At 46.5% G+C, this 18947-nt stretch overlaps 1 protein-coding gene across 1 annotated transcript; it reads right to left on the bottom strand.

Moving 5' to 3' along the window:
- Positions 1-1849: 1849 nt before the first annotated feature.
- Positions 1850-15166, bottom strand: LOC127212648 (zinc finger protein 14-like). Its single transcript, XM_051172734.1, has 5 exons — positions 15119-15166; positions 5460-5540; positions 5203-5263; positions 2764-3393; positions 1850-2661 (listed from the first exon to the last, which is right to left on the bottom strand). Exons 1-5 carry the CDS (start codon positions 15164-15166, stop codon positions 1850-1852), a joined length of 1632 nt encoding a protein of 543 aa, XP_051028691.1.
- Positions 15167-18947: the final 3781 nt, after the last annotated feature.

Raw genomic sequence — 18947 nt, 5'->3', positions numbered from 1 at the left:
AACAATATAATTAAATTTAACTAAAAATCAACAAAAATATACACAAGGAAATCTATTTTAAAATATAGAGTACCATACACACATACAGATATATATATATATATACACACACACACACACACACATATTTTTTTTTTTTTTTTTACACTGTAAGAATACCAGGTTTCCAAGGAAGGCAGAAAAGTCCATTAGATATCCTAGACTAGGATTTACAGGTAGTTCTGTGCCATCTGATGTGGGTGCTAAGAACCAAACTTGGCTACCCAAAAGTAGCAGAACTATGGAGTCAATTCTCCAGCTCCCAAAGATGCCGTTATAATGCAGAACATGAAGATGCCGCTTTATTCATTCTGCCCTCTGTCACCCGCAGGTGATGAAAGTCCTTGCTATATGGGCATTGAAGGATTGTGAACGGACACTGCACATTGGTTCTTATTGTAATTGTTAACACAGTTCTCCAGATGTGAACAAAGACTCTTACTTGTACAGAAATGAATGCAGATTATGTTAGAGAAAGTTCCATAATATGATGTATGCTTTTACAAATTATTTTTATTTTATATGTATAATTGTTTTGCCTGCATGTATATATATGTGTGAGGGTGCTGGATACTCTGAAACTTGGTTTACAGGCGGTTGTGAATTTCCATGTGTGGGCTGCAAATTAAGCCTTGGTTCTTTGAAAAAGCAAACATTTTTCCAAATCCCCTTTTTGGACTTTTTGACACAAGATCTCTCTTCATAGTTATGGCCATCTAAAAACACACTGTGAGCCAGGTTGGCCTCAAACTCAGAGATGCATCCACCTGTCTCTGTCTCACAAGTATGCAACGGTATGGCCGGGGAAGTTCTATTTTAATGACCTATCTTTGAATCAGACAATGAAAGGATAATATTAGTAAGATCAAGACGAGGACCATCGTGTTTTGATGAACAGTAATACTTCTTGGAAGTTTTCAATGTATTAATTTCAACTGGTAAATCATTTCCTATGGTCTCAATATTTTGGTTAACTGCTTTGTAAATTTTGCCTCTTTAAAATTTTTTAACTGGCTGGGGGGCAAAATTGTAACTGGCCAGGCAGAAGCAGCAGTGGTGGTGCACACCTTTAATTCCAGGACTTAGGCAGAGGCAGGTGGATCACTGTGTGTTCGAGGCCAGCCAGGACTACAAAGCGAGTCCAGGACAGGCAAGGCTACACAGAGAAACCCTGTCTCAAAAAACAAAAAGAAAAAACCTTTTTAAAATTGTGTGTAAACACACGTGCTACGGTATGCATGTGCCAATATGAGAGGGCAATTTACAGTTATCTATTATATAGTTTCTCTATGTGAGTACTTAAAAAAACAAAACAAAACAAAAGCAAGCTAGTCAAGTTTGGCAGCAAGTATCCTAACCCATGCAGTGAACTCACTGGCCCGTATTTCCATTTCAAAATTATTTATGTAAATGCTGGTGTATTGGTATACATATGATCCAAGCTTAGTAATCAGACAAAAGCTGGAATGAGTCATGCTTGTCTCCCAGAGAATGAACTAAGGTCATCAACCTTAGGAGCAGCCTTCCTTTACTTCCCGAAACAATTCTCTGGCATTCATCTGTGTTTCTGAGAGGATGCTGAGAACAAGTATTAGTCCTCAGAATAAACTAACGTGATACAACAAATAATGGATGACAACATAAACAACTTGGAAATAAATTTTATTATTCAAATTGTTCTGTTACTGTATCCCTGGATGTAAAGTAGACAATGCTTTAATGATGGACGGATTCTACTAATCTTACCCAAACCCCCGTAAGATAGCTCAGTGAAAAAATGGATGTGGAATGCAAGGCTTTGCCTCATTCGTTAGGAATGTTCACCAGTGTGGATTCTGTCGTGCTTTTGAAGGCTACTACAACAAGGCTTACCACACTGATTATATTTGTTAGGTTTTTGTCCACTATGACTTCTTTCATGCCTCTGAAGGTGGCTGTTCTGTAAAAAGGCTTTACCACATAGGTTACACCCATACTGTTTCTCTCCAGTGTGTCTTCTTTCGTGCCTTTGAAGATCACTTTTACATGCAAAGGCCTTATAACACTGACTACATTCATAGGGTTTCTCCCCAGTATGAATTCTTTCATGCCTGTGAAGATGACTGTTCTGTGAAAAGGCTTTACCACATAGATTACATTCATAAGGTTTCACTCCTGTATGACTTCTTTCATGCCTTTGAAGATTACTGTTACGTCCAAAGGCTTTGCCACATTGCCTACATCTGTAGGATTTCTCTCTAGTATGACTTCTTTCATGACAGAAAAGATGACTGTTCTGTGCAAAGGCTTTATCACACTGTTTATGTCCATAGGGCTTTTCTGCAATATGACTTCTTTCCTGACTGTGAAGACTACTGTGCTGTGCAAAGGCTTTATCACACTGTTTATGTCCATAGGGCTTTTCTGCAATATGACTTCTTTCCTGACTGTGAAGACTACTGTTCTGTGCAAAGGCTTTGTCACATTGTTTATATCCATAGGGCTTTTCTCCAGTATGACTTCTTTCATGCCTTTGAAGATTACTGTTACACCCAAAGGCTTTACCACACTGATTACATTCATAGGGTTTCTCTCTAGTATGACTTCTTTCATGTCTGTGAAGATGACTGTTACGTGCAAAGGCTTTACCGCATTTATTACATTCATAGGGTTTTTCTCCAGTATGACTTCTTTCATGCATTTGAAGATAACTGTTACATGCAAAGGCTTTACCACATTTATTACATTCATAGGGTTTCTCTCCGGTGTGAATCTTTTCATGCCTGTGAAGATGACTTTTATATGCAAAGGCCTTATTGCATTGATTACATTCAAAGGGTTTCTCTGCAGTATTAATTCTTTCATGTCTTTGAAGATAACCGGGACATTCAAAGGCTTTACCGCACTGATGACATCCATATCTTTCCTCTCTAGTATGAAATCTAGGTATTTGATGAAGACTGTGACATACAAAGGCTTTGTCACTTTGATTATCTTCATAGGGTTTTATTTCCAAATGATTTCCTTGGTGTAACTGTAAAGAGGAATTAGATGTAAAGGCTTTATCATGTTGATTACACTCATAGAGATCCTCTTCATTACTGGTTCTTTTGTGTGTTTCAAGATGCCTGTGATGGTTAAAGCCGTTAGTACATGGCTCAGATTGATCACTTTCCTCTCCCATCTGAGCTTTCTCACATTTTAGAGGAGAAGTGGAAGAACTCGGAGTTCCACCACAGGGATTACATGCACAACGTTTTCCTGTAGTGTGAGTCACACGACGTGTGCAAAGTGAAGCAGCACAGAGGGACGGATCGCCATATTCCTTGTACTTGTGCGGTGTCTCTCCAGTGTGAGCTTGCTGATGTACGCCCACTAAAGTTGGAAAACCAATTAATTGTAAACTTTTATCACAGTCACCATGTCTTCTCATAGTGGGTACTACTAAATCTCTTCTAATTGTTCTGGGAGAGACAGAAGTACACTGCTTATTTCTAGATCCCTTATGCTCGCATGGTTTGTGTCCAGAGTGACAGACAAAATACCTATTAAATGAAAGATAAAAAAAGGTTTTCACATTTCATTCATACAGTCTAATCATTTAGCATAACCACATAGTATAATCATTTGTATCTCATAGATATGTGATATAGGGATTCAGGTTTTTCCATCACAACAACCTTCTTCTTTTTTTTCTTTCTTAAGATTTATTACATATATGGCCTTCTGCCTGCATGTACACCTGCAGGCCAGAAGGAAGCACCAGATCTCATTATAGATGGTTGTGAGCCACCATGTGGTTGCTGGGAATTGAACTCAGGACCTTTGGAAGAACAGCCAGTGTTCTTAACTGCTGAGCCATCTCTCCTGCCCCCACAACCTTCTTTTCTTTCATAAACAGTTCCTCTCATTAAACTAGGGAAAGTCACTACAGGTATATAAGGGGCAGTAACTTTAATATGGCTGATTTGCTTATAAAAAAATCTTGAACATACCCGAATCTCCCTATGAATGTGTATTCTTCTTACGGTATTTAGGTGGCAAGAAATTAAGTGGATGCAGTTCTACAGAATGGTCTCCCATGTATATGAATAAAAACCGTGACATTTTGAAAGGCATGGTAGCACTTACCTATAATCCCAGCACTTGGGGGAGAAAGAGGCAGGTGGATCTCTATGAATTCAAGGCCAGCCTAGTCTACAAGGCGAGTCCAGGATTGCTAAGGCTACAGAGAAACCCTGCCTCTAAACACCAAAACAAAAAACCAAAACCAAAACGAAGAAGAAGAAGAAGAAGAAGAAGGAGGAGGAGGAGGAGGAGGAGGAGGAGGAGGAGGAAGAGGAGGAGGAGGAAGAGAAGGAGGAAGAAGAGGAAGAGGAGGAGGAGAAGGAGGAGGAGGAAAAGAAAAGATAAGATTTGTTAAGGTATTGTTTTCCTTGTCGTGTTTCATTCTGTTTGGGGGGCAGGTGGGTGAGCTAGCTTTTCCTCTGCATAGCCCTGGCTGTCCTGGAATTCACTCTGTAGTCCAGGCTACTTTTCAGTTCTTGAGAGATCTACCTGCTTCTGCCTCCTGAGTGCTAGGATTACAGGTATGTGCCAGTAATTCCCGGATTCCTGTTTTGTTTCTGCCTTAGTTAGGGTTTCCACTGCTGTGAAAAGACACTCTGACCACAGTAACTCTTATAAAAGAAAACATCGAACTGGGGCTGGCTTACGTGTCAGAAGTTTAGTCTATTATTACCATGGTGGACCACATGGTGTCATGCAGGCAGGCACGATGCTGGCGACAGAGCTAAGAGTTTTACATCTTGATCTTCAGGCAGAAGAAGAAGAGACCGTGTCACTGGAAATAATTTGAGCATAGGAGACCTCAAGGGCTACCTCCACAGTGACACACTCTCTCCAACAAGGCCACACCTCCTAATAGTGCCCCTCCCTCCCTCCCTATGGGCCAAGCATTCACACACATGAGTCTATGGGGCCAACCCTATTCAGACCCCCACAGTTTCTCAAACAGAATGTTCTGCAATGATCAGCTACCTGATACTGAGATGCACGCTGATGTGAGATTTAATAATCACTACAAAGCTGTGCTCATTTACACTGCTGCTTTCTATAAGAACTTCAGGATACATTCAAATGTCTTCAGAGGCACATAAGCATCCGCTTGATCATGAAGATTACCTTCCATGTCCTCCAGAATCTGGACAACGTTCTTCAATATCGTGGTCTTCCCATTTGTACCCTAAAATAACAGTACCAGAAAATGTCTGATATATTATTAGAAATTATGCAAAACTGAAGTTACTATCTTTAGTGAACCTTAGAACAATGCCACATTCTTCCTCTTTCACAGTGAAAGCAACAGAGCAGAACCAACCTCCAAGAAAGGCTTGCCCCCTTAAAGTAAAAAGTGGAGGAAAACCCTACTTCTTACCTACAGCAGTGAGGTTCCCGTAGGTTTCCAGCATCACATCTTTGTAAAGATTCTTCTGGGAGGGATCCAGCAAAGCCCACTCTTCCTGAGTGAAGTTCACATGCACGTCCTCATAGGTCACTGCATCCTAAAGTGTCCCACACATGCACATAATAGAAATGGAGTTTCTTACTGCGTTGTAAAAGTACACTTCATTGAGAATATATTTACATAATTCTGTGTATTCGATACATCAATTCCATACAATGGAATTTCAGATGCAGACACTAACTCATTTAAGAAGGAAGTAGAAACTGAGGGTGATGCTGTCCATTTCTGTGCCCACTAAACAGAGTTTAATAGCACTGGGGAGAAATGTGTAGTAACATATACATACAGACATAAAAACAGAGCAACACTAGTATGTATCAGCAAAATTGTATCAAAATTACCAACATAAAAAATGCAGGAGGAAGGACAATATGAGCTCAGTTGTGCATGCTTTTAATCCCAAACTGCAGGAGAAAGAAAGAGGAGAAACTGTGACTGCCAGGACAGCCTGATCTATGTAGGGATTTCCAGGACAGCCAAAGGTACATAGAGAGATCCTGCCTCAAAGAAAGAAAGCAGAAAAGGTAAGAGACCACTAAAGGGATCATTCGGATTCCCTTCAGTGATTTAAACATTCACTTCAATTCTCTACCCTTCTAAACCATGAAGCTAATCTGATAATTCCTGCAAAGGGATGTCTTTTTAATATGTTTCTGAGTAAGAGATTTAAAAGTTCTCAAAAAACATCAGTAAACGTGGGTCCTAAACAAATGGAACTACAACAAAAATAAAGGTCACCTGTTGCTTTTGAAGAGGACCTTGATCAACCCCCAGCCCTCCCTTGGAGGTTCCAAATGTTTTCTAACTCCAGGTGAAGAATCCGGTGACTTCAGTGAACACGAGGCACACACGCAGTACAAAGCCATACACAGATACATGCAACAGTGCCATGCACACATCTCAAAAAAGTACGAAGAAGCAAAAATATGCACAAATGCAGGTAGAATGTTACACACCTGCAAGCCAATGATTTGGGAGACCAGTATTAATATTATGAATGCGTGCTATCATGGTCTGAAAAATAATTCCGGCTGCTAAAGGTCAAAGGTCACGATGTGGGCAAAGTTCAGCACAAGAGCAAACGCTTGACATATTCAAATCTTCAATTCGATCGGCCAAAAGATAAATATAAAAATAATCAAGGAAGAGCAATTGCTTCTGTTTTACCCTACATTATTTAGGGACCTGGTCTGTAATGATGATGCTGGTGTGGCTGAACAGGAAGCGAAGGGCTAGCTCAGTTTCAAGCACACAAAGAAAAGTGTGGTGAGGGCCCTTTCTCCAGAAATGCTCCTCCTCCCTAGGGTCCCCTAAGCACCACAATGAAGGCCACAAACAAGAGACAAATGCTCAACTACATCATCCAACCTGGGTGAGTTTTCATTCAACCCACATTTTGACATAGGTCCTGACAGGATCAGAGTCAACCGTGATGCAAAGTGCATTTAGTCTAAATTCAAAGATGGCATGGTATGTCACAGTCCCAACAGTATTCGAGGCCCAAGTTTCTTCTGGTGCTCAAGGCAATCTTTTGTTTATGGCATCTTGTAAAATAAAAACAAAAATTAAAACTACCCTTCACAGAAAGAAATAGAATACACATTTTAAAAGCTGTAAGAAAATGTTAGACCAAGGCAAAACTGAAATCCTGCTCGGCGAACAGCAAACCCTGCGGGGGTGTGTCAGACACCCGGGGCGTCGGTTTTCAAAGGGCTTACATGGCCCCCCTTTCTCTCTGCAATTTCTCCTGTGTCTCCCTTTGTAGTTACTTCTACTTCATATATACAACTGTTCGTGGCAGGTGTCTCGAGCCTGAGGCCACAGAATGCTGTCCTCTGTCCCCCAGCTGTGTAGGCCCTACCTGCCCAGGCCATGGGCACTGTCCCCATTTACAGTCATGCTAATCTAGCTAAAATGTGTATTAACAGAAAAGGGTGGAACACTGTGCATATAACCTTTGAGAAGTGTGGGTCCCGATGGATTGGCTCGCCTTAATAGGGAGCTGAGCTAACCCTGAGCAAAAAGCAACCATGTGGTTTGCTGATATCTTGGCTATTATGTCAAAATTATATTACAAAAATATAGAAATTGAGCTATTGAGTCAGACTTGGTGGTGTACGCCTTTAATCCCAGCACTCAGGAGGCAAAGGCAGGCGGATCTCTGGGAGCTCAAGGCCAGCCTGGTCTATAAAGAGAATTTCAGGACAGCCAAGGCTACACAGAGAAATCCTGTCTCGAAAAACAAAAAACAAAAAAACAAAACACACAAAAAAAGATCAACTTTGGGTTGAATAAAAAGCACATAAACGGACATCCTCTGACTTTAAACCTTCGAATATAACTACAGTAAAAATTGTACTTTCTGGGAAAGAATAAAGAGATCACTACAACATAGGAGAAAACATAGAAATGAAAATAGAATTAAAATAGGGTAAATGCTGACGAATGAGTCCAGGAAGCCCAGTAATTCTGGCCTTACTAACATGTGACTGGACCACTGTGGCGTTTTTTAAAATCTATTTATTTATTGTATATGAGTACTTTATCTGTAGAAGGGGGCATCAGATCACATAACAGATGGTTGTGAGCCACCATGTGGTTGCTGGGAATTGAACTCAGGACCTCTGGAAGAGCAGGCGGTGCCCTTAACCACTGAGCCATCTCTCCAGCCTCCACTGTGGCATTTATATGCAAACGTACTAATAACTCAGGCTTTGCACCCTGCACAAAATTAACTCCACAGGGACCTACACCCGAATGTTTAGCGCATGGTTCAAAACTTCTAGAAGATACTAGAGAAACTACCTTCCATGGGGACAATGAAAGGAGCTGAGGCATGCTCACTGCGTGGTGACGCCGGAAACGAGGATGTTTCCACGCACGGGATCCTGCTCTCTACTGTCTGTACAGACACAGGCAGCTGTGCAGTCACTCAGAGGCCCCTTCTGCCTGGGAGTCTCAGGGACCTCTCACAGGACCCCAGTAGACCTCAAAGCATTGCCTGAGACCAATGTGAACTCGGGGAACGTCATGGGGCCTCACAGGACAGCCTGGGATGCAGTATGGCCACCGCTTCCTACTAGCCCCCAGGAGGATCTCAGGTGGCTTCTTCCCATGTGGAGACTGGCTCCTCATTCACCAAGGTGCAGCTTCCGAAACAGCCTCTCTATCTTCACAGCTCACACCAGCAGGGCACAGTGCAGTCCACGGGACACCTAGACAGTCCCTCTGTGCCAGAGACGAGCCTGCAGCGTGGCCGAATGGAAGCCCCCCCTATTTTGACAGGCCCACCTGGAGACCCTGCTTGGCAAGTGAGGCCTGAGCGTCAAGAGCGGCTGTGAGAGGCACGCAGGGCTGGGAAGGGGTTCAGAGAGCGATCCACAGCCCTGCCTTCCACCAAAGGCACAGACTGACCCCGAGCTGCAGAGATTAGCACTGCCACACAACTTGAGCCTGCGCTGCTGAACTTGGCCCCCGCAGTCTTCCTGCACCCACTAGGCACTTCCCCTACATCATGCACCCTGCAGCAGAGCGATCCTCCTGCCTCACAGCAGAACATGGACTCAGCCCATCCACGTCAAATTTAAACCACGTGACTGATTTTCCCCAGGCATCAGCGAGTTTAATAAGGCAAACTTAGGACCATAACCACCTCTCATCTGCACATTTTTAGCCAAAGGATTCATTCATTCTCAGCCTTCTGTGGTGGCACAGCCTCCATGCCAGCACATGGGAGGTGGGGGCAGGGCATCAAAGTCTGAGCAAGCTTAGTCTAACCCAAAACACTAGCAATAAGGTCCCCAGAGGGGAAGTAGCCAAAGGGGAGACCTGGGATCTGATAGCGCGACGGCTCACACTAAGCAAAGGTTAAGAAGCTCGGCTCTGATGCGCTATTTGCAGGGAGGGAACAGGGCTGAGTCGACAAAATGACAATTAACCAATGTTGGCAGAAAGAACAGGGATACCACAGACGGAGGACAAAGTGGCCTCGACGCTCCTAACCACAGCCAGGAACCTGATTCCCTCAACTCCTTCAAAATGCTGGTTCAAGCACCAGACCAGAGCATGCCAAGTCACACTTCGGCAGGAACACAGAGCTCGCTCTCTCCGGTGCGTTCATCAAGGGCCTCTCGGGTTGCAGTGAACTGGACTGGCTTCCTAGACGCACATGCCCAAACTACAGAAACAAAACCCCATGGAAACGGAAGCAGAGGATTGATGCCTTGAAAGACAGGGTTTAAGAAGACTAGTAGAAATTTGAGATTCTATCCACACAGTTGACTTCAAAACATCATAATCAATATACTTTTAGCTATATTGATTTACAAAGAAGACAGATAGAAACAGCTTGTTTTATGCGTGACCTCAGAGCTGTGAGCGGTGATGTGGCCCTGGAAAGCTGAGGCAGGAGCATCACAAGTGTAAGCTCTAGTGTGGCTAGAAACCAAGGTGACAGAATTCTTGAGCACATAAGCAGACCCCACCTTAAAATAACTTTTTGATTAAGGCTCAGCGGACAGATGCTTGCCAGAGAAAGGGTTACCCCGTATTCTGCGCCCCCAAATGGAAATAGCGCTACACACATTAGATGACCTGCCCACTCTTGAGGTTTCAGGTTCTCAGAGGGGAGAAACACACACAATAAACGTCCCACAGCACATGTGTGACGGTCAGAGGGCAAGTTGGAATAGCGGGAACCGGAAGTAGTGAGTGGGAGAAGGAAGTGTTGTTTTGTTTTTACATGCATGGGTGCTTTGCCTGTACCTGTGTCTGTCACATCTGTGAAGTGTCCTTGATGGACAGAAGAGGCTCCGCGGCCTCTTCCCCTGACAGAACCCCCAGTGTTCTCAACCGCAGAGCCATCTCTCCGGGGCCCAGTGGAACTAAGCTTTCAAACCTGCCTGCAATGAATGTTTTCTGACTTTGACTCTCAAATTCCCCTGAGAATAAAAAATGCAGTATTAACATCTGAGTGAAGGGCTGGGGCGGAGCTTATCATGTTCAGAGGGCTGGCTTCGCTAGGGTACTGCACACCATACACAAGGACGCTTGCACAACTCTGCTCAGAGCAGCTTTATTCATAATAGCCAGAAACTGGAAACAACCTACTTCTCCCTCAGCCAAAGAATGGATCCAGAAAATGGGGTAAATTTACACAATGGAGTATTGCTCAGCTATTACAAAGACATCATGAAATTTGCAGGCAAATGGATGGAACTAAAAAGATAATCGTGTGTGAGGTAACTCAGACCCAGAAAGACAAACATGGTATGTACTCACTTGTAAGTAGATACCAGCCATAAAGGGTAACCGTGCTACAATCCACAATCTCAGAGAAATTAAGTAACAAGGAGGGCTCAAAGGGGAGACTCCTGAATCTCACTGAGAAGGGAAACAGAATAGACGTTGTTGGTGAATGGGGTGGGTGATATGATGATGGGGGTTGAGGACAGGGGGATCCGGTGGTGGGAGGACAGACATAAGAGCACAGGGGGAGGCAGCTGGAACCAGGGAGGAGGGCTGCATCTCTGGGACGAGCTAGAAACCTAGGGCAACAAAAGCCCACAGGAATCCATGACAGTGACCCTAGCTAAGACTCCTGACAGTGGGGGATATGGAGCCCAAACAGGCCATCTCCTGTAACCAGGCAAGACTTTCAGTGACAGGATTTGGGACACCAACCCATCCACAACACCTTCAACCTGCCTGCAAGATGTCCTAGGGTAAAGAAGGACACAAGAAAACCTACAGAATCAACTAACCTGGCCCCCAGGTGCGCACAGAGGCTGGCCTGGCAACCAGAGAGCATGCATGGGATAGACTCAGGCCCTCGGCACATGTGTAAGACTTGTGCAGCTTGGTCTTCTTGTGGGATTCCTAACAGTGGGACCCTTGCCCCCTATTGGGCTGTTTTGTCTAGCCTCAATAAAAGATGCACCTAGCATCACTACAACTTAATATGCCAAGGCTGGTTTTTATCCATGGGAGGCTTCCCCCTTTCACAAGGAGAAATGCACAAGGCTGAGGTGAAGGCGAAGGGCTAGAACAGGAAACTGCAGTCAGAATGTAGAAAAGAAAAAAGAAGAGACAAGACTTTGTTATCATGGTTCTATGCAATGTGCAGAGGGGTGGGGGTGGGGGCAGGGCAAATGCATACATTGCTTCTGGGAACCAAAAAGAAAAAAAGAAAAAACAACTCCATGGAATCTCTCCCTACAGGCTTTAGGTGGGATCGGGAGATTGAATTCACATGGTCATGTGTATCTCAAGCCCTCAAACACCTCTACTCACTGAGACATCTTTTTGGCCTAGCCTATCAAAATTAACGTACTCTTATTCGTTTGTTTGTTGTTTGGCTGTGATGCTGAGACAGTACCTACCGCACTATGCATTCTCTCTGGCCTGAAACCATTACACCAGGCTGGCCCAGAACTCACAGGAATCTACCTGTCTCTGCCTCCAAAGTTTTAAAATTGAAGGGGTGCTGTTAAAACTGCTGAGCTGTTAAGGCCAGATGTGGTGGCACACGCCTTTAATCTCAGGACTTGGAAGGCAGAGGCAGGTGGATTGGATCGCTGTGAGTTCAAGGCGAGCCTGGTCTACAAAGCAAGTCCAAGACAGCTAAGGCTAACACAGAGAGACCCTGTCTTGAAAAACCAACCAACCAAACAACCAAACAAAAAACCCAAAACCACTGAGCCGCTGATGGAAACAGAGGCAGAGACACATAGCCAAACAATAGGCAGAGTTTGAGGAGTCCTGTGGAAGGGTGGGAGGAAGGACTGAGGGGGCATAAGGGTTAAGGACACCACAAGAAGACCTACAAAGTCAACTAACCTGGGCCTATGGGGGCTTCCCAGAGACTGAATCACGGCTGGACCTAAGCCCCCTACACATATGCAGCAGATATGCAACCTTTCACATGGCTCCCCTAACAATAGGAGCAGGGGCTGTCTCTGCTGTTGTCTGCCTCTGGATCCCTTTCCCACAGCTGGGCTGCTGTCTGGCCTCAGTGGAAGAGGATGTGCTTAATCCTGCTGTGACTTGATGTGCCAGGTTGGGTTGGTACGCTTGCGGTGGGGGTGGGGCTTCCCTTCTCTGAGACTGGGAAAGGGGGATTGGGTGTGTGTGTGTGAGGGTGGGACTGGGAGGAGAGGAGGTTGCAATGAGGCTGAAAAGTGATTAGATAAATTAGTGGGGGGAAAAGATATTTATACAATGAACTCAACATACTGGTATTCCTTTTTGTTTGTTTGTTTGTTTCTTTTTTGTTTTTCAAGACAGGGTTTCTCTGTGTACCCTTGGCTGTCCTGGACTTGCTTTGTAGACCAGGCTGGCCTCGAACTCACAATGGTCCACCTGCCTCTGCCTCCCAAGTGCAGGGACTACAGTTGTGCACCATGGCACCCAGCACACACTGGTTTTCTTAACCAAAAGTGGCCCCAAGTAAAACCTGAACTGCGAGGGTGGTGTGAAGATGCTGGTACCCACTATCTTATTATCTTAGAGTCATAAGAAGTTATTTCAAGGTTGATATCTGGAAAACGTGAAGATCAGATTTGTGTTTAGAACACTACAACCCTATAGAATTTATCGAGTGGAGAACGTCAAAAATAAAGCCAGACTATAGCTAAAAGATTAGGATGGATCTTAGTATCCTATTAAAAATGGGAGAAAGAATCCACTGGGACTGAATCCGTAGAGTGACTGACTAGAAGAACTAATGGCATTAAGGGTTGTGAGGACCCAGTAAAGCCAAGAAACTGAAAATGTACGCACAGGTGAATTAAGGATGACGGGCTCGGTGTCCTCGGAACAGATCTTTCTGATGGGTAGGAATTCTGACTTTGTTTGATGCCCAGCACATGGGGTCAGACAACACAGGCAGGGCATCCCACCTGCCCTTATAGAAGAGCACAGTGTGGACGGGCCCACTGGACAGCCAAGAAAAGGGATGAGGGAAAGATGAGATGCTTTACAGCTAAGGAATGGTGCTAGAGCGAAGAAGCCAGTGCTGCTTCACTGACTAAAATGAGACCTACTTGGGAGGAACAAATAGATTCGGATCAATTGGGGGAAGAACACGGGGTGGGGGTGGGGTGGGGTGGGGTGGGGGCGGGGTGGGTGGGGATGGGAGTGGGGTGGAGTGGGGGTGGGGTGGGGTGGGGTGGGGTGGGTGGGGGTGGGGGTGGGGGTGCCAAGCAGGTGCAATCTTGAACACTGTGACTTGAAGCAAAACCTTGATTTAGTTTTTGCAATTGTGAATGTGGACATGTCAGCCACAGAGACAAACAAGACACCTCCAGTACACAGTGGTGAACAGTCTCCTGGGAAACAACCCAGCTAGAGAGAAACGTCCAGATGTTGTTACCAAGGCTTTTGGAAGAAAAGCCTGACCTAGGTAGGTCCAGCAGGCTGGATTCCACTACGTATCCACTACATATAAATGCAAGAGACCAGGAAAGGTGAAGAAAAGGGAACGAGACTGAGCCCAAGCGTGGCACCTCAAAGCGCTAAGCCCAGCGCCTAGAAATGGAGAATCCGGACACGAAGGTCATCCCTCTGCTGCAGACTTGATGAGTTAATCTAATTGCATAGGTCTGGGCATGTAACGGAGTTGGCAAAGCACTAGCTCATCATGCAGGGACTTCAGAGCTACTGGTGTGAGCTCCGGGGTTCAGTAAAGAAAGAACTGGGGTGGACCACGGGAATGCATAATTAACTGGTTCCAATCGAGGGACGTCTGGTTGGTCAATCTCATCTCTTGCTTCTGGAATGTGATCACAAGCCCTCATCACTGTCACTCTTGATGGGATCAATCTGGTTCTTGGAAGGTGATGACTCAAGCTCCAGGGTGCAGCCTCACCATCATGGAAGGTAACTGTTCTCATCTGCTGTGTGTAATAGTGGGGTAGGGGGTGTGAGGGTCTCTGTCACTGGACGGTTTGTTCTTCCTGGAACCAAAGAAAAGGGGCATGCAGATACGAAGGGAATGTAGAGACGGCGGCCCTGTTTCCTTTTTTACACAGCTCGGGCACTCCAGGGAGGATGAGTGCTCTCTACAAAAGCAGCTTCCAAACACCGGCTTTACTACCTGTCACTGACATTTCCTGTCTGTTTTTGAGAGAGGGTCTCACTATGTCACTCGGATGGGTTGAAGCCTTGAACTCACAGAAATCTCCATGTCTCTGTCTCCTGAGGGTTGGGAATAAAAGAGTGGGTCACCATGCCTAGCTTATACACTTGTCTGTCTGTCTGTCTGTCTGTCTACCACTTTTTGAGACAAGGTTTCTCTGTGTAGCCCCGTCGGTCCTGGAACTCTGCAGGCTGGCCTCAAACTCATGGCTCCAGCTGCTTCTCTGCCTCCTGAGTGGTGGGATTAAAGACATGGAACACTTACATAGTCTTACAGCGGATTACGTAGCCTGGTTGGTAAAGGGCTTGCCTGGTCGCTTGTGCCGTATGAGAAGCCCACAGTGTCACTGAGTAAACCTGACTATAATCTCAGGCACTGGGAAAGGGAGAACACAGTATCTAGGCTACACTGGGCTGTTAAGAACTCAGAGAACTCACCCCGTCATCTCTGAGATCTGCCGATTTGAATCTTATGCCATTTGTCATGGTTTTTGGACACCTCCATGCTTGCTTAAAACACCCTCAGGAGTCAGGGAGGTCTAATGACTGTGTTTGGCAACAGCATTAAACAGGACTGTGAGGCCAGGCTGGACCCTCGTCCAGGATGTTACACTGAGGCACGGTTTCTGTTCAAAGCAGGGAAGAGAGACAGTGGTAAGGGTGGCGGTGATCGGCATCCGGCAATGGTGCCAACACAACACCGGAACATCCTTAATTCTTCATCCCCTTGAGTGTAAACTGTCCTGGTCATCAAGAAAGAGGTCATACCACCCACAGAACGCCAACAGCTAAATTCACCAAAGGTCAAACGAAAGAACTATGTATTCACCACTTACTATTGAGGCTATCCTTCGCCACAGAGCCGAGCTCTGCACCCGCTCCCGATCGCCCTGCCTCAGCCACAGAGCCGAGCTCTGCACCCGCTCCCGATCGCCCTGCCTCAGCCACAGAGCCGAGCTCTGCACCCGCTCCCGATCGCCCTGCCTCAGCCACCTAGCCGAGCTCTGCACCCGCTCCCGATCGCCCTGCCTCAGCCACAGAGCCGAGCTCTGCACCCGCTCCCGATCGCCCTGCCTCAGCCACCTAGCCAAGCTCTGCACCTGCTCCCGATCACCCTGCCTCAGCCACAGAGCCGAGCTCTGCACCCGCTCCCGATCGCCCTGCCTCAGCCACCTAGCCAAGCTCTGCACCTGCTCCCGATCGCCCTGCCTCAGCCACAGAGCCGAGCTCTGCACCTGCTCCCGATCACCCTGACTCAGCCACAGAGCCGAGCTCTGCACCCGCTCCCGATCGCCCTGCCTCAGCCACAGAGCCGAGCTCTGCACCCGCTCCCGATCGCCCTGCCTCAGCCACAGAGCCGAGCTCTGCACCCGCTCCCGATCGCCCTGCCTCAGCCACCTAGCCGAGCTCTGCACCCGCTCCCGATCGCCCTGCCTCAGCCACAGAGCCGAGCTCTGCACCCGCTCCCCGATCGCCCTGCCTCAGCCACCTAGCCGAGCTCTGCACCCGCTCCCGATCACCCTGCCTCAGCCACAGAGCCGAGCTCTGCACCCGCTCCCGATCGCCCTGCCTCAGCCACCTAGCCAAGCTCTGCACCTGCTCCCGATCGCCCTGCCTCAGCCACAGAGCCGAGCTCTGCACCTGCTCCCGATCACCCTGACTCAGCCACAGAGCCGAGCTCTGCACCCGCTCCCGATCGCCCTGCCTCAGCCACAGAGCCGAGCTCTGCACCCGCTCCCGATCACCCTGCCTCAGCCACCTAGCCAAGCTCTGCACCCGCTCCCGATCGCCCTGCCTCAGCCACCTAGCCAAGCTCTGCACCTGCTCCCGATCGCCCTGCCTCAGCCACCTAGCCAAGCTCTGCACCTGCTCCCGATCACCCTGCCTCAGCCACAGAGCCGAGCTCTGCACCCGCTCCCGATCGCCCTGCCTCAGCCTGCCAAGCACCGGGATTTCAGGCCTGTGTGACAATGCCACGACAAGAAATGTTTAACTAGTGTCTACCAGAAATCAGGCTTAGGATGGATGCTTATGAATCTGACCGTGAGACAGGATATGCCACTCCTGTTTGGATCGTTAGTAACAAGAAAGAGGGTGATCTTTTCTTTCAAAAGGGGGTGTCACGTCACTGTTCATCACTGAAGTTAGGAAAGCAGCTCAAACGAGGCAGGAGCCTGGAGGCAGGAGCTGATGTAGCGGTCATGGGAGGTGCTGCTTACCGGCTTGCTCCACGTAGCCGGCTCAGCTTCCTTTCTTACCCAGGACCAACCACCAACCCAGGAACAGCATTACCCATAATGGGCTGGGCCCACCCCACCAGTCACCAATCAGGAAAATACACTACAGACTTGCCTGCAACCTGACCTTACTGAGGCATTTTTTTCAACTGTGGCTCCCTCCTCTCAGATGACTCTAAGTTGCATCCAGTTCACATAGACTAGCTGGACCACTGGTGACTCACCTTAATTTGGATTAAGTTGAAACCTGGATGAGTGTCGTCTGCAGTGGGGGAGAATGGGAAGGAGTCGTCAGAGCCTATGACCTGCTGGATGTGGTGTGATTCATTCTCCTGTCAGTACTTACGCGCCATTAGGACAGCTATATCCTGAGGCTCCAGGAGATTTTTCAACAGTGTATCAAGCAGACGAGCTGACTCTTACCCCGGCATACAGACAAGCCTGGGCCACACAGGGAGGTGCAGGGTCAGTGGCAACATGGACGGGTTCTAGCTCATGCAAGATGTTCTATGGTGCTACAGTGGGACTCAGAGCGTTGTAAATGCTAGGCTACGTGCTCTACCCCGGACCTACATCCCCAGCTCCCTGGTTTCTACCTTTGGTGACTTAAATGGTCCATTCATACTCAAGTCAGAGAATAACTTGTAAGAGGTGTTTTGGGGTTTTTATTTTGTTTGGTTTGTTTTTTTTTTTTTTTTTTGGGTCCCCCCCCCCATTGTGTGTGTCCTACGGATTGAACTCAAGTCACCAGCCTCAGAAGCAAGCACCTCACCCACTTGTAGGTATTCAGTTTTATGGGGTATGACCTCTTTGGTCTTCTGGTGGTGGGGATAAGGTCTGCTCAGGTAGGCTCAATTGGCCGAGAACTCTATGAGAACACTAGGTTGAACTTCCTTCCACCCTTCCGCCTTGGCCTCCCGCCTCCTGGCACCACACTTGTGCACCAGCACCACACACACTTGTTTTGGGAGGGACATGGTCTCAAGTAGTCCAGGTTGGCCTCAAGTTGAGTAAGTAGCTGAGGTTAGCCTTGCATTTTTTTTTTTCCCCTTACCAAACAACATTTTCTAGGTAGTGACATTTTAATAGTAAACCCTGAGGCTGGGCACAATGACAAACACTTTTATATCACTACTGGGGAAGCAGAGGCCAATCTGGCTTATATAGCAAGTTCCAGGAAAGCAAGCAAGAGTCTGTGAGACTCTGTCTGAAATGGAAAAGAAAGTAAGTAAACACTGAAAATATTTTTGGAGTCTTATTTGTTCTGTTTCTTAAATTTTTATTTACATTTATTGGTCATGCATCTGTATGTGGACACTGGTTATCTACCATAATGTGAATGTGTCAATCTCTGGACAAAATGAGGGGCCCGGGGATTGAACTCACATCATCAGGCATTACCCTCTGAGCAGGTTTGTGTTCTCAGATAGGGGCTGATATAATCCTGGCTGGCCTGAAATTGAGCTGTGTAGCTAAAGATGTCCTTGAACAGGCTGTCTTTTGCCTTCATCTCTACCCAGGATTAAATGAATGCCTGACCACACCCTAAAGGGAGGGCATTTTAATTTGTGTTTTAGGGGTTATCTGTCATCTGGGTTTTTAGTTTATAAGGTATTCAGTGGCACATTTAATTATAAAGAAACAAACATGAAAAATGAAAATCAGATTTTGTGTGAAGCTTCTGTAGAAAGAAGGAGAGAAAGGTGAGAGGCTACAGCAAGATCACCCTCATTTGCCTGATTCCTAATTTGGCTGGCGGTTGGGATGCAGTTCCATTCTGACATCACTTCTGCTTAGCCCAAGCAAGGCTCAGGATTCCATCTCTATCATCCTTAAGCCCCTCCCAGCGCTACATGGATATAACTGGAAAAACAAAACAAAACATTGCTTCAAGTTCAAGGCAAGCCTGGGCTGTCAATATATGTGGGTAGTCGCAGGCCATCCTTGTCTGCAGTATGAAACTGTCAAAAAGGTCCAAACTTAGCTTATTCCTTCATGACTTTAATCCCAGCACTCGGGAGGCAGAGACA

This window comes from Acomys russatus, chromosome 31 (genome assembly GCF_903995435.1).
Source record: "Acomys russatus chromosome 31, mAcoRus1.1, whole genome shotgun sequence".
Classification (NCBI taxonomy): Eukaryota; Metazoa; Chordata; class Mammalia; order Rodentia; family Muridae; genus Acomys; species Acomys russatus.
Note: the sequence above shows the minus strand (reverse complement) of the source record. Positions and strands in the feature narration are given on the sequence as shown.

What these genes read in the sequence shown, in the direction of transcription:
- LOC127212648 (XM_051172734.1), bottom strand. Translation starts at nt 15,166, where the DNA reads ATGACAAATGGCATAAGATTCAAATCGGCAGATCTCAGAGATGACGGG. An exon ending in CAGATCTCAGAGATGACGGG is followed by an intron (nt 5,541 to 15,118) that starts GTGAGTTCTCTG and finishes AACTTCACTCAG; the next exon opens with GAAGAGTGGGCTTTGCTGGA. An exon ending in CCTACGGGAACCTCACTGCT is followed by an intron (nt 5,264 to 5,459) that starts GTAGGTAAGAAG and finishes CTGTTATTTTAG; the next exon opens with GGTACAAATGGGAAGACCAC.